The 12,296-nt window shown below is 34.8% G+C and overlaps 1 protein-coding gene across 1 annotated transcript; it reads left to right on the top strand.

Moving 5' to 3' along the window:
• Positions 1–3,078: 3,078 nt before the first annotated feature.
• On the top strand, positions 3,079–6,586 carry LOC104133334 (cadherin-10-like; the record flags this gene model as incomplete). The annotated part of the gene is made up of 3 exons (XM_009646726.2): positions 3,079–3,187; positions 4,995–5,246; positions 6,093–6,586. Coding segments are annotated over 3 exons (855 nt in total), but the record flags the coding sequence as incomplete, so codon positions are not given.
• Between the last annotated feature and the right edge of the window lie 5,710 nt (positions 6,587–12,296).

Genomic DNA, 12,296 nt, shown 5'->3' with positions numbered 1-12,296 from the left:
AAAAGAAAAGAAAAGAAAAGAAAAGAAAAGAAATGCAGCTGAGAGGGATTCCAGACCTCAACGTACTCTCAGACAGAAGTTGTGATAACTCTTTTGCTCAAGTCAACAATCAGCACATCAAATATGTCCTACTTAGGACATCCAAACCTGTGATGCTGCTATAATTGTCTGCAAGAGTGATGGAGTAGGCAAGCAAGGAAATCACCAAAACAAGCTATATTGTTGACTATGACCTACAGCTGTACTTTTATTGCTTCCCAGCAATACAGGAGGAATCTGCTTTCCCCCTTCCTCATTTGTATGTTGTGTCCATGTGTTGTCTGAAGCTTCACGTACAGGCCTCGAAAGAGCACAAAAGTTCATGCAGTACTTCAAGAAGTTAACAGAGAGATGCTGCTTCCTCCAAAGACCAAAGGCCATCTCTAAATAAACTTCATTCACACTACACTTCCAATCTGGTAAATTGCCTGTTCCTTCTGATGACATACAGGAGGAACTTGAGTGCACCAGCAAGGAAAACTTTCAAGGCTCACACAGGAAATGCTAAGTACTTGCTCTTTTGGAATGTGTACGTGGCCTCATGTGAAAAGGAGCGAGTAATGTACTTCCTGTGTGAATTTCCAGTAATATTCTCATTTGAAAAAAAAAAATTATAAATATTTTAGAAGTTTAGGTTCTAACTGAGAATAGCAAAACAAATTATGCTTTTGTTTTGATGTATTTTACAATTTAGTTTAGAGATGCTGTAAATGTGACAATGTATCTAAACACATTGTTTCACAACATCATCCTTAAAACTTTGCGCTTAATGAAACGTATCAGCAACTAACTTGAAAATACATAATATTTAGTCAAACAAATGTATGCTGGCATTTTTGAATTATCCTTATGTTTTAATTTTTAAATGATGCTTGCAATGAAACAAAAAAACATGCAATTTTTTTTATCCCTAATGTAAGCAAATTAGCTGAATTTACTTCCAAAATGTATCATAAGGTTAAACATGATTAGTATTTGAACAGAGAAGTTCCCAGAGAACTTCAACTGTTACAAAATCCACCTTGTTACAACCTCCCATCTACAACTATCTGAAAGGAGGTTGTAGAGAGGTAGCTGTCACTTTTCCCAAGTAACAAGTGATAGAACAAGAGGAAGTGACCTCAAATTACACTGGGGGAGGTTTTGATGGATATTAGGAAAAATTTTTTCACCAAAAGGGTTGTCAAGCATTGGAACGGGCTGCCCAGGGAAGTGGTTGAGTCCCCATCCCTGGATGTATTTAAAGGACAGGTAGATGTGGCACTTAGGGATATGGTTCAGTGGTGGGCTTGGCAGTGTTAGATTAATGATTGGACTTGATGATCCAAAAGGTATTTTCCAACCGTATTTCCAGTGATGAATGGGGGAATTAATAGGAGATATTTTCTTCCTCTTTGTTGTCATGCTCAGGTACACTGGTCAGCAGTACTGCATTAGGTGAATAATCCCTGTAAACCGGAAAAGATTTTAGGCTATAAAAAATTCTACATACTCCTTTTAAACTATGGCTATGGACACTAAAAAGTGGAGGAGTTAACCGTCATCAGCTTACCGCCAACAACTGACTGCATTCATGATCTCCACTTGTGAAGTAAAATGGACTAGTATTTTCTTGGCTTCATTTTGCAAAAGTCTCTAAAGATTTATTTGCTAATTACTCACTAAATAATTAAAAGGTTCATTCTTTAAAAATAAATAATATTATATGCTTATCTTATTTGTTTTTTTCATCCAGTAAATTATCAAAAGTTTATGTGAGAAAATAAATCTAGAGAAAGACAAAGCTCCAGTTGAGTAAGTAAGCAAGCTGCTGTGCTAAAAGAAATCCAATCCTTGTCTCATGAAGAAATTTGTTGCTGTATTCCGGATGAGCAAGAGAGAAGTTGGGAGTTAATCACACATTTGTTAAGGCAAACAGGAGTATATTGCAACTGATGATGTTCAAGATGATCAGTCCTGACAAAAGCTGTCATATGAAAAGAATTGGCTGTATTTGGAAGAACTGGAAGAGGAAAAACAAACAGGGTTTAACAAGTATGCCACAGGGAAAGAATAGCATCAAAAGTTAGATGTAATTCCATGCTTGAAAAAAACCTGGAATTTGAAATGATGGATCAGAAATGAAGAATAAAAATGACCTAGGATAAAGATTAACCTATTTTTGGAAGTTAGGAACATAATTGAACATTCATGCATGCATGCACAAAAATTCAACCATAGGTACAGTTTTTATTGCAACAGGATAAAAAAACCCACTCTGACATAAAGCAATAAAGATGTCAAAAACTGTATTTTGCTTGGGAAATGGCATTTTGCCTCTCTTATGTATAGACACTTCAGTGGAAAAAAGCCACATATTCATTTACCTGACAGATAAACAAATGTTGATAAAGGGCTTGCCATTACTTCCCCCAAAAATACCAAAATTTTTTTGTAGGCATTGCAGAAAGCACTCAGTCCAAGTATTGAACTTACCTGATGCAGCTTACTCTGAGAATTGTGACACCAGATTCTCATCCCACTCTGAGGTGGTGCATCTGTAGAGCATGCTACAATGTTTTGCAAAAGTTGAAATACATATATAATCTAACTGGTATTTTTCATCTCAGGAACCTTATTGGTGTAGTTTGCTACACTAATGGCTTAGAAACAAATGTTTTTATTTTTAAATTTAGTTTGAAACTTTAACTTCTGTATCAGAAACATCTATTTCATTGAATACCATTTTATCACAAAAATTTATTGAAATGTATTGAAAAAAAAGAAGTAGAGGAGGACTAAGGAAGAAGCTGGCCATTTTGCATGTATACATGTACGATTACATGAAACATGTATGGATGCTCTTGTTGGAAAACTTATGTGATACGCTTGTTTAACATTTGTTCAGTTAATATATTCTACAGATTAAGTATTAAGTCAATAAATTTGAATATGAAGTTGTCTTAACACTTCTAGTCTACTTAAAGTAATCCGACGGCTGTATCAAAAACCTAGGTGCATTTGGGTTTTTTGTTTGTTTGCTTGCTTTTTTTCCTGCAGCTTATTCAAACCATAAGTGCAGTAGACAAAGATGACCCTCTTGGTGGACAAAAATTTTTCTTCAGCCTAGCTGCTGTTAACCCCAACTTCACTGTTCAGGATAATGAAGGTAAAATTCATGCCTGTTCCAGGGAAGGAGTTTTATCTTTGCTGTCTGGCATGTATTCCTGAAATATATTTGCTTTTGATGTCTATCAATACATAGAGAAGCTGTTGAAGCGGCTGCTAGGAAGAATAATTATTTTACCTGAATGACTGTGGTTTAGGGCTTCTGCATTTTCATCTGTGTAAGGGAGGCAAAAATTATCATGGCAAAAATGGGATAAAAAAATATAAATAAAATCAGGAGAATTGTTGGTTTGGGGTGAGTAGGCAGATGAAATGTTTGACTGAAAGAGACAAAAAATGTTTAAAAAATGGCTTCAGCTGACACGTTCAGATTTTTCACTTTAGCCTTCTGTTACATAGTCCTGACTTCCCTGGTGTTCTGTTTTGCTTCTTTCTGACCATTAATGAAAATAATGGCTCTGAGCACATAGATGCTTTGGCTTTTCTTTTGATCCTTTGTCAACCTTTATCAGGGAAAATTTTCAGAAGATTCTCTTGGGGAATGCACCCGTTTTGGCCTTCATTATCAGTATGGCTAAGTGAGAGGGCTCTAGATTACAGAAGGAATAAATGAGGGGGGACAAGGTACCAGCCTTCAAATGTGTTAAAAGCATAAAGGTAATGGGAATAATCCTCTTTTCCTGATGAAGATTTCAGGAAGTAACAGACTGCAAACATGAGGAATTTTATGTTAGATAGAGAAAAATAAAAGTATGCAATAAAGGAAAACTTTGTGTTTCACATTGTAGAGGCTACAAAAAAATATATCATTTACTATTTTAAACAAAGATTATATCCTGATTACTAGGTCCTGAGGGCAGAGAGGTACAGACCTTGTTATTTCTTTTCTACCTGTAATTATTTTATTTCTTTTTGCACATGGCTTATTTTAATTCAGCTTGAAGTTGGCTGGCAAGATAGCTAACTATCTACCTCAAGCGACCCATGAGTATGATGAAAATTAAATTTTCCTTCTAATGGAGACTAAATCTGTATTTTCTCTCTTTGGACTAAAACGTTAGCAACTCTAGTGTTGGCTCACACTCTAACGTTGTGGACCTTACAACAGAAGAAATAGTCTCTCCCTGTTATTTATTCCTTTCCTTCCTTTCCTTCCCTCTGGCCACTCAGTGAACAGCTTTTGATGCTGAAGTATACTGCATAGAGCTAAGATTTGCCTGCTACAAATACAGTTTAGTAAATCCACTTTTCAAAACTATGCAGGAATACCTACCATCTTTCACATTTTCTGAATTCCTAAGACAATTTTTCCACAAAAAATCTACTCCATGCGCTAAGGTACATAATTCATTGTTCTACAGTATGTTGAAAGTGTTTCCATGGGAATATCTCATACTGAGTGTACCCATAGCGCTCCCGTAGGTGTTGTCACAGAAGATCCATAGAGACAACCTTTCAAAACAGAGTGCTTGTTGAACAGCATGAAGTGGAAAGTTATTTTTTTGCAGTTGGCCATTTCATTTCAGGGCTTAAGCCCTGAACTGGAACTGTGTCGTGCACTGCATGCATTAATCTATAAAACATTTTAAGCTTTGAAAAATCCTCTTTTCAAATCACACTTGAAGGTGCTGCAGAGGCACGAAGGAGCAGGCCACGTGTACATAAAAAATTATAAGTAGCTTTCTGATCAAATGGAAATGTCAGTAGGAAAAGAGAGATATCACTATGATATCAGGAACAGTTTCAAAATGCCACTGGTGTTGTAAAATACAACGGTTTGCATGTACTATAAATTATACACTTTTCATATTCATACACTATGTAACAGTATATTTCAATCAATCTAGATAACACTGCCAGAATTTTGACAAGGAGGAATGGCTTTAGTCGACATGAAATAAATACTTACCTGCTACCAGTGGTGATATCAGACAATGACTACCCGATCCAGAGCAGCACTGGCACCCTGACCATTCGCGTGTGTGCCTGCGACAGCCGGGGGAACATGCAGTCCTGCAACGCTGAGGCCTTGCTCCTACCTGCCGGCCTCAGCACAGGGGCACTGGTTGCCATTCTCCTCTGCATCGTTATCCTGCTAGGTAAGAAAAAGAAATGCATCTTTCCCTCCGTGAACAAATGCTTCAGGCGTGACTCATTTTACAAAACTCTGCAGACTGGTAAAATTAATGATCATGTATTTTGCAAGAAGAATTTAACTGCAACTTAAAACAAAAAGGAAAAAAAGGAAAAACCTGTTTGTCTGGGAATTGGACATTGCAAATAAGAATTCAAGACCCAGACTGTTAAAACTACCAATGTGCAACCAGAAAGTCATTTTTGTTCTTTCGTTAAGTTGTCCAAAAAAGAACATCAGAGAGGGGGAATAGCATAATCAAAAATCATTTTCATGTATTTCTTTTTTTTTTTTTTGAGGGAATGTCTCTTTTTTATTTTAATAACTATCTAAAGTCAACATGCAGTATTTATTTCACACAGAATATGCCAGTAAATAGTATTTTTACTGTATTTAAAGCACTCTTTATCCAGAGTTTTCTGTGCTGTAAAAAAAATAATGTAAATCTCATAAAACTTCCATTCTGAGATTTTCAGAATATTGCTCAATGACCTATAATTCACCTCAAAACCAGTTTTTATACTTTCAGCTTAAAAAAGGGAAAAGTTCAGAATAGATCTAGTATTTTAAAACTCATTAAAGTTACAGAAGGAGTACATAGACAAACTCATGGTTCTGTAAAGCAGAGCACACAATGCGTGTGCAAAATAGCACATTTTGATATAGACCTTACTGTGTTACAGTAATGGAGATAGAGATGTTATCAGACAGAAATGAATTGCTGAAATGTAGCTGAAATAAAGCTGGTGGATTTGTTAGTAAGAAATTGTGAAATAGAGATCTTTACCTATTCTTTGTTTCTCTCTTTAAGTTATAGTGGTGCTGTTTGCTGCTCTGAAGAGGCAACGAAAGAAGGAGCCTTTGATCCTCTCTAAAGAGGACATCAGAGACAACATTGTGAGTTATAACGATGAAGGCGGTGGAGAGGAAGACACCCAAGCCTTTGATATTGGCACACTGAGGAATCCTGCAGCTATCGAAGATAAGAAGCTTCGACGAGACATTATCCCTGAAACATTATTTGTACCACGGAGGACTCCTTCAGCCCCAGATAACACAGATGTCCGAGATTTCATTAACCAAAGGCTAAAAGAGCACGATACTGATCCTTCTGCACCACCGTATGACTCGCTTGCAACCTATGCGTATGAAGGAAATGATTCAATAGCTGAATCCTTGAGCTCCTTAGAGTCGGGTACTACCGAAGGGGACCAAAACTATGATTACCTCCGAGAATGGGGCCCTCGGTTTAATAAGCTAGCTGAAATGTATGGTGGAGGAGAAAGTGACAAAGACATTTCTTAACCTACAGTAGGCTACATCTTTGTTTCCTTTGAGCGGAAGTAATTTTACAGACACCTTCTGCACTCAACAGTATTTAACATTCAGGAAAATTTTCCTGCCACTCAGCACAATGGTTTCCTTTTAAAATTTGTTTTAAATTTGTCCATTAATGTCATTCATTCTTTCTAGTAGGATGCCACTTGAAATATATACAGCATTTTATTTAATCACCTTCCAAGAGCCAAAGCTATGGAAATTCAGTGTTGTCCATTTTAGTAAGTAAAATAAACAATATCTTACCTTCAGAAATCTGAACAGGGTGATAATCCCTTAAGCAACGTCATGTACAAGCCGCTTCTGTTAGGTACATGTCCTACCCTTGCAAGTGCAGCTTTTAAGATGGCAAAGAAGAAAAAAATCCAGTATGTCCTGTTCTGTACATTAAAATTAAAACAAAATGTACATGTGGTGTTAATAAGTGTAATATGCAGCTGGTTTAAAAAAAAGTTTGTGCAACTTCATTTCATCAAAATCTATCTGCCAATGTTTTATATTTATATTTTTGTATTTATTTTTAAGAAATAAACCAGTTTTTACAACTATGTTGATGCTTGCCTGCCTGTTCTAACCACCAGGCTTGAGGAGAACATGAAATTTCTCCACTGACAGCACAGTACTTCTATGCTTCAGTATTCTCCGTGCATTTAACATGGTCTGAAGTGTTTCTGTTCACAGGAAGAGGATCAAGTTATAGACCTATTTGATTGCTTGAAAATGCTACTTCCTACAGTTGTCATGTTTAAGAGAAATGTTCTATTTTTGAGCTGAACTAATGATATTCTTTTTTAGAAAGATGAACTGCTGTTTTGTGTCAGCTTGAATTACCTTATTCTGAAAGCATGCCAGTATAACTAATCAGTCCCAACACATAAAATTAGTTTCAAAACCAGAGTTTATTTGTTCTATAGTTTTGAATCACAATTGCATCATCAGAGATGATCTGTAACAACAATGGATAAATTCTAAAAAGATGCTTAAATGATCGTTTTTAAGCACCATCCTTCTGAAGACAAATCATTTGGTGACAAACCACTGTGTGTTGTATCATAACCATCTGAGGGTAACCTGATCTCCTTTAAAGATGTCAGGTTGAAGGCTGACAAAGTGTCAGTGAAACTAGCACACACCCCCTCACCCAATTTACTGAGTTTTCTAATAGCTTGGAAACGTCTAGTAAAAAGAAACCTGAGCAACTAGCCAACAGTAACAGAAATCATACTTTAGCTATCACAAAACAAAGTAGGTATCCCAAGACGTTTTAAGATGTCTCTTTTTTCTTTCAATCTTTGGATTACACAAATCTATTCAGTAAACAAGTGCTGCGGTTTTGAAACATTGCTGAAATGAAATAATTTCAGAGCAAAAGCAGGATGTCATAGGGTCTGTATTTACTTTTTTTTTTTTTTGTGGAAGGAACACATCTGAAGGATAATCCCTCCTCTGTATCTCTTAAATTCTTACTGGCATAAAATCCTTTGAAAAGTGCAATACTGCATTCTTATTTGATCAGATACTTCCTCTCCTTAATGGCATTAAACCCAATGAAGTTGAAAGCTGAATACAGCGCCATTATGCAAGCTATTTTGGTGCAATGGAGACCAAATTTTTATTGACTTGATATGAAGTTAAACTATTTGATCTATTAAGAAACAGTGAAGATTATGGATTTTTCTTCATTTCACTCAATAATACTTTCATTAACCAAGGAATATTTGTATTCCTTAATAGGAAATAATTCTGAGAATATTAAGAAATATCTTAGATAATCAACATTACAAAGCTCTGTAGAAGTCTTACAGGCCATACAAACAGTTGATCTTCTTTATGATTATCTGGTGCAAGGGACCTAATTTTTCCTTTCTAATCTCAATTTGTCCTTCCACAGCATGTAATAGGATGAAACAAACAAATTAAGTTCATCTAATAAACACATAGATAGCCAAAAGGCACTCTTCCAATACTGTTTTCTGTCTGTAGCAACATTCTGATCAGTGACACCCTACATATTTAACTGAGTATGTATTAGGACAGAACATAAAATAGGCTGTAATACAGCTGATTTTACCTCTTTGTTAAAAACAAGATTTTGGTTAAACAGGTCCAGCCAACATTTTTACATATAACTTAGTAAGAATCTCTGTTTTGTTTCCAGAAAGAGAAACCAAACACACATAGCTCCCTCACTCCTTAAACATATCAGCAAATGTCAAATAAGACTATTATTTTTATTTACATTACAGCACTTATTTCTGAGTAATAACTATGTGGAAATATTTGACTATCACTACATTTAAGGAAGTTATTTTATAATTATTGAGCAGAATATGAACCTAATGTTTAAAATTTAATCCCATATGCATTATTAAATAAAATATTAGTATACATTGTGGAAATATATAACAGTATATAAACATAATACTAAAATCATTATATAAACAGTATAAATGAAAATTTGTTTTACCCCTTGCCATATCCCTGGAGTTTTATTTCCCAGTACAGTTTAGGAATAGGAAAAAAAAAATCGATTTCTGCACTATAGATGTTACTGTGCAAATAGCTGTACAAACATATGACATTTTACTGTACAAATACCTCAGTCTAGTGAAACTGGGCATAGGAACATGCAGTCACATGTGCAGACAAATCATAACAAAGCATTCAGGAAGTCATAATGCATTGTCATATCTAACTTATTTTAGGAATTGGATCATTTAAGGAACTGAGTCCAGTCCTTAATATTACATGCAGTCACAGAATAGTCCACAATGTTCTCTATGCTCTTACATGCCACAGATGAGTCATAGCAGCTTAGTCGAATGTACGGCCATATAACAAAGGATAAAAGCCATGAGTATCAGATGTCATGGGAAGGCAGAAGAAAGGAATCAAGGGCACTATCCCAATCTCTTTCTTACACCCTTACAATAGTAAGGAACTGGAAAGTGAAACTCCCAGACAATTCAAAGTGGAGAAAATGTAAAATAGGATACATGCTTCCCAAGTAGTCCTTGCTAAGCCTAGACACATGAAATTGTATGAAATTTAACAAAATATGACAACATGTAGTAAACAAGACCCAAGTATTGTTTAGTCTGAATGAATTTTCTATACATTCTTACGACAAGGATGTCAGAGGACCACACAAACAAAGAGAAAATATATGAATATTGCATTTCAGGTGGAACCTGCAAATGACTTATAAGACAAACATTATGAATGTTTAAAAATTCAGAAACTTATCAAAACTATTGCAGCCACCAGACCCCTAGGGAACAGCAAATTCTTAGACTCTGTTGCAAAAGAAAAAAATATTATTTTTTTTTTTTTAAAAAAGGGATTTTGTGTAGGGAGGTTTGTACACGATCTTATGTTAACAACAAAAATAGTAATATTTCATAAGACCTCACAAGGAAAGGGTTGATGGTAAGAACTGTCTAAACAGACTAAAAAAACCCCTAGGGAATAAAACAAGCACCTAAATCAACAAAATCCTCACATTTCACACCATCAGGTCAATATCTACCAGCTGCCAGCTCTGTATATGCAGATGTTTTACACTTATTCACTGTTACAAGGTGTCACATTTCCACCATTTATCCTTCAATCACATGTAATACTATTTCCAGGCCAAACTATTTATCAGTTACATTACTGTCTGCCAAGAGTCTACCCTTCATTCCTCTCACTCATTGTCCACTACGACTCTATTGCCCTTGAATCTAATGTTCTTATAATGTTTTTTTTTAAATTCTTCTTGTGCTACCTATCACACAAATTTGGAAGAAAAAGAACCAACTTTGCTACATTATTTTTCTTTAAACCTTTTCTTACAGTTTGCTCCTACTGTAGTAACTACAAAAATGCCTTTTAGGGGCTACAGAGCTGCTCACTATGCTAACTGTAAACGATGGAGAAAATTAAATCCAAATATTGTTCCATGTTGTTTTAGACTGGTTTACCTTTATTCTAACAGAAGTCAAATTCTTTGGCAGTGTTCCTCTAGGTTTATCCAACATTTGGGAAAAAGTAAATACTTTCTCTTGCCCCATCACTCAAAAGAAAAATCAATTAACTTTTTAGGAAGCTTGTTAGTAAAACATATCTGATATAAGACTTTAGGCTTCCTTACTTTTGTCAAATGAGTGAACTAGAGATCTGACTGTAAAAGTTACAAGAAGCCTTCAAACACTCTATTATTATCAGACTCACTTGAACAGCACAGAAATCACCCAAGAGTAATCCGTTCACAGCTAGATAAGCAGATAGATGTTCAAGCTAAAACAATTTCACTTGTTCTTAACAGTGTTATCTATTATGTCCAAAACCATCATGTAAATAGTAAACATAAGCAGATAATAGCAAATATAAAGAGACATGTGAATACAAATTTTTTTCCAACAAAATATCATGGGCTTCTCTATTGTGTCTCTAGAGGCTTATTCAAACTCTGATGCAATATGGTTGAACTGGCTGAAAAGTCACCTTCCAGATAAATGAAGATGTAAAACATAGTAGTAACAACATGGGAATCAAGAAATACAATAAACCGTGTAGAATTATTTTTAAAAAAATAATTGGTTTCTCTTTTTTACAGCTACTTTTGTTTTCATTTTAAAGGAATATAGTAAACTATGAAATCAAAATGACAGTTTTTTAACATTTTTTCTGAATGTGAGTTTCTTTTTTTTTCAAACAAAAATTTTCAAACCAAACATTTAACTACTCAGAAAACTTCATTGTCTTTAAGTTGATGTCAGCCTCAGTAAATAATTAAAAATAAAAAACTCTTTGAAAAGAAATATGACAAATACTCTTTCTTTTATTTTTGGCTACAAACCAGACATCAGATATATTTTGAACATATACTTGGCAAAAGACTACTGAACATTTCCATTAAAGTTTGCAAAACAACATTTTGATTTTTGATTAAGCATTGGAAGTAAAACATTGTCTAAGTATACTTGCCCCAATACTAAGCTTCTTTTATATCTGTCCTTTTGAGGGAAACAGAACAAATTTTAATTGTATAATATTCATTAAAATGCTGGAGGAAAGCCAACAGTTAAATCTAGAAAGTATCTTTTATGTTCCAAACAGGCTGTAGGATGACAAAGTATTGTGACTTGCAGCTGTACAGTCACAAAAAGTACAGCAAATGCAAGAATTAACCAGTAACTCCTGGAAAGTTTGGAATTCATGACAGTATTGACAAACTTTAATTTACAGAGGAGCATTGGTATATTTAACAATGGTGCATAAAGAATGTCTCATTCATAATGCACATCTCTAGTATGCATCTCAAAATCAGTGATAGGAGTAAATATTCAATATTCTTAGTAGAGGAAGGCCAAAAGTAGAATCCTTCATGATCTGATCTTTTGATCTGGAAAAAGGAGATGAATAATAGGGTAAGATATCTTAATTGTAATTGTTATGAAGTTTAAGACCAGTGAATAAAAGGGCCATTCATAAGAAATGAAGGGACACATTGCAACTGTAAATGACTGGACAGTAAATTAGCAGATATAGTAACTACAGATTAATGTGAAGTGATGCAGTGATGGGACACGGTTATTCACAAATAACTTGCATTTATAATAGCTAATTCTGAGAAAACAGCTCAATATTAAGTAAATAAAGGAAATAAAATACTAAGAATTATTAGGGAAAG

This window comes from Egretta garzetta, unplaced genomic scaffold (assembly GCF_000687185.1).
Source record: "Egretta garzetta isolate BGI_Z169 unplaced genomic scaffold, ASM68718v1 scaffold109, whole genome shotgun sequence".
NCBI lineage: Eukaryota > Metazoa > Chordata > Aves > Pelecaniformes > Ardeidae > Egretta > Egretta garzetta.
The sequence above is the reverse complement of the archived record's forward strand: the minus strand, read 5'-3'. Positions and strand labels throughout refer to the sequence as shown.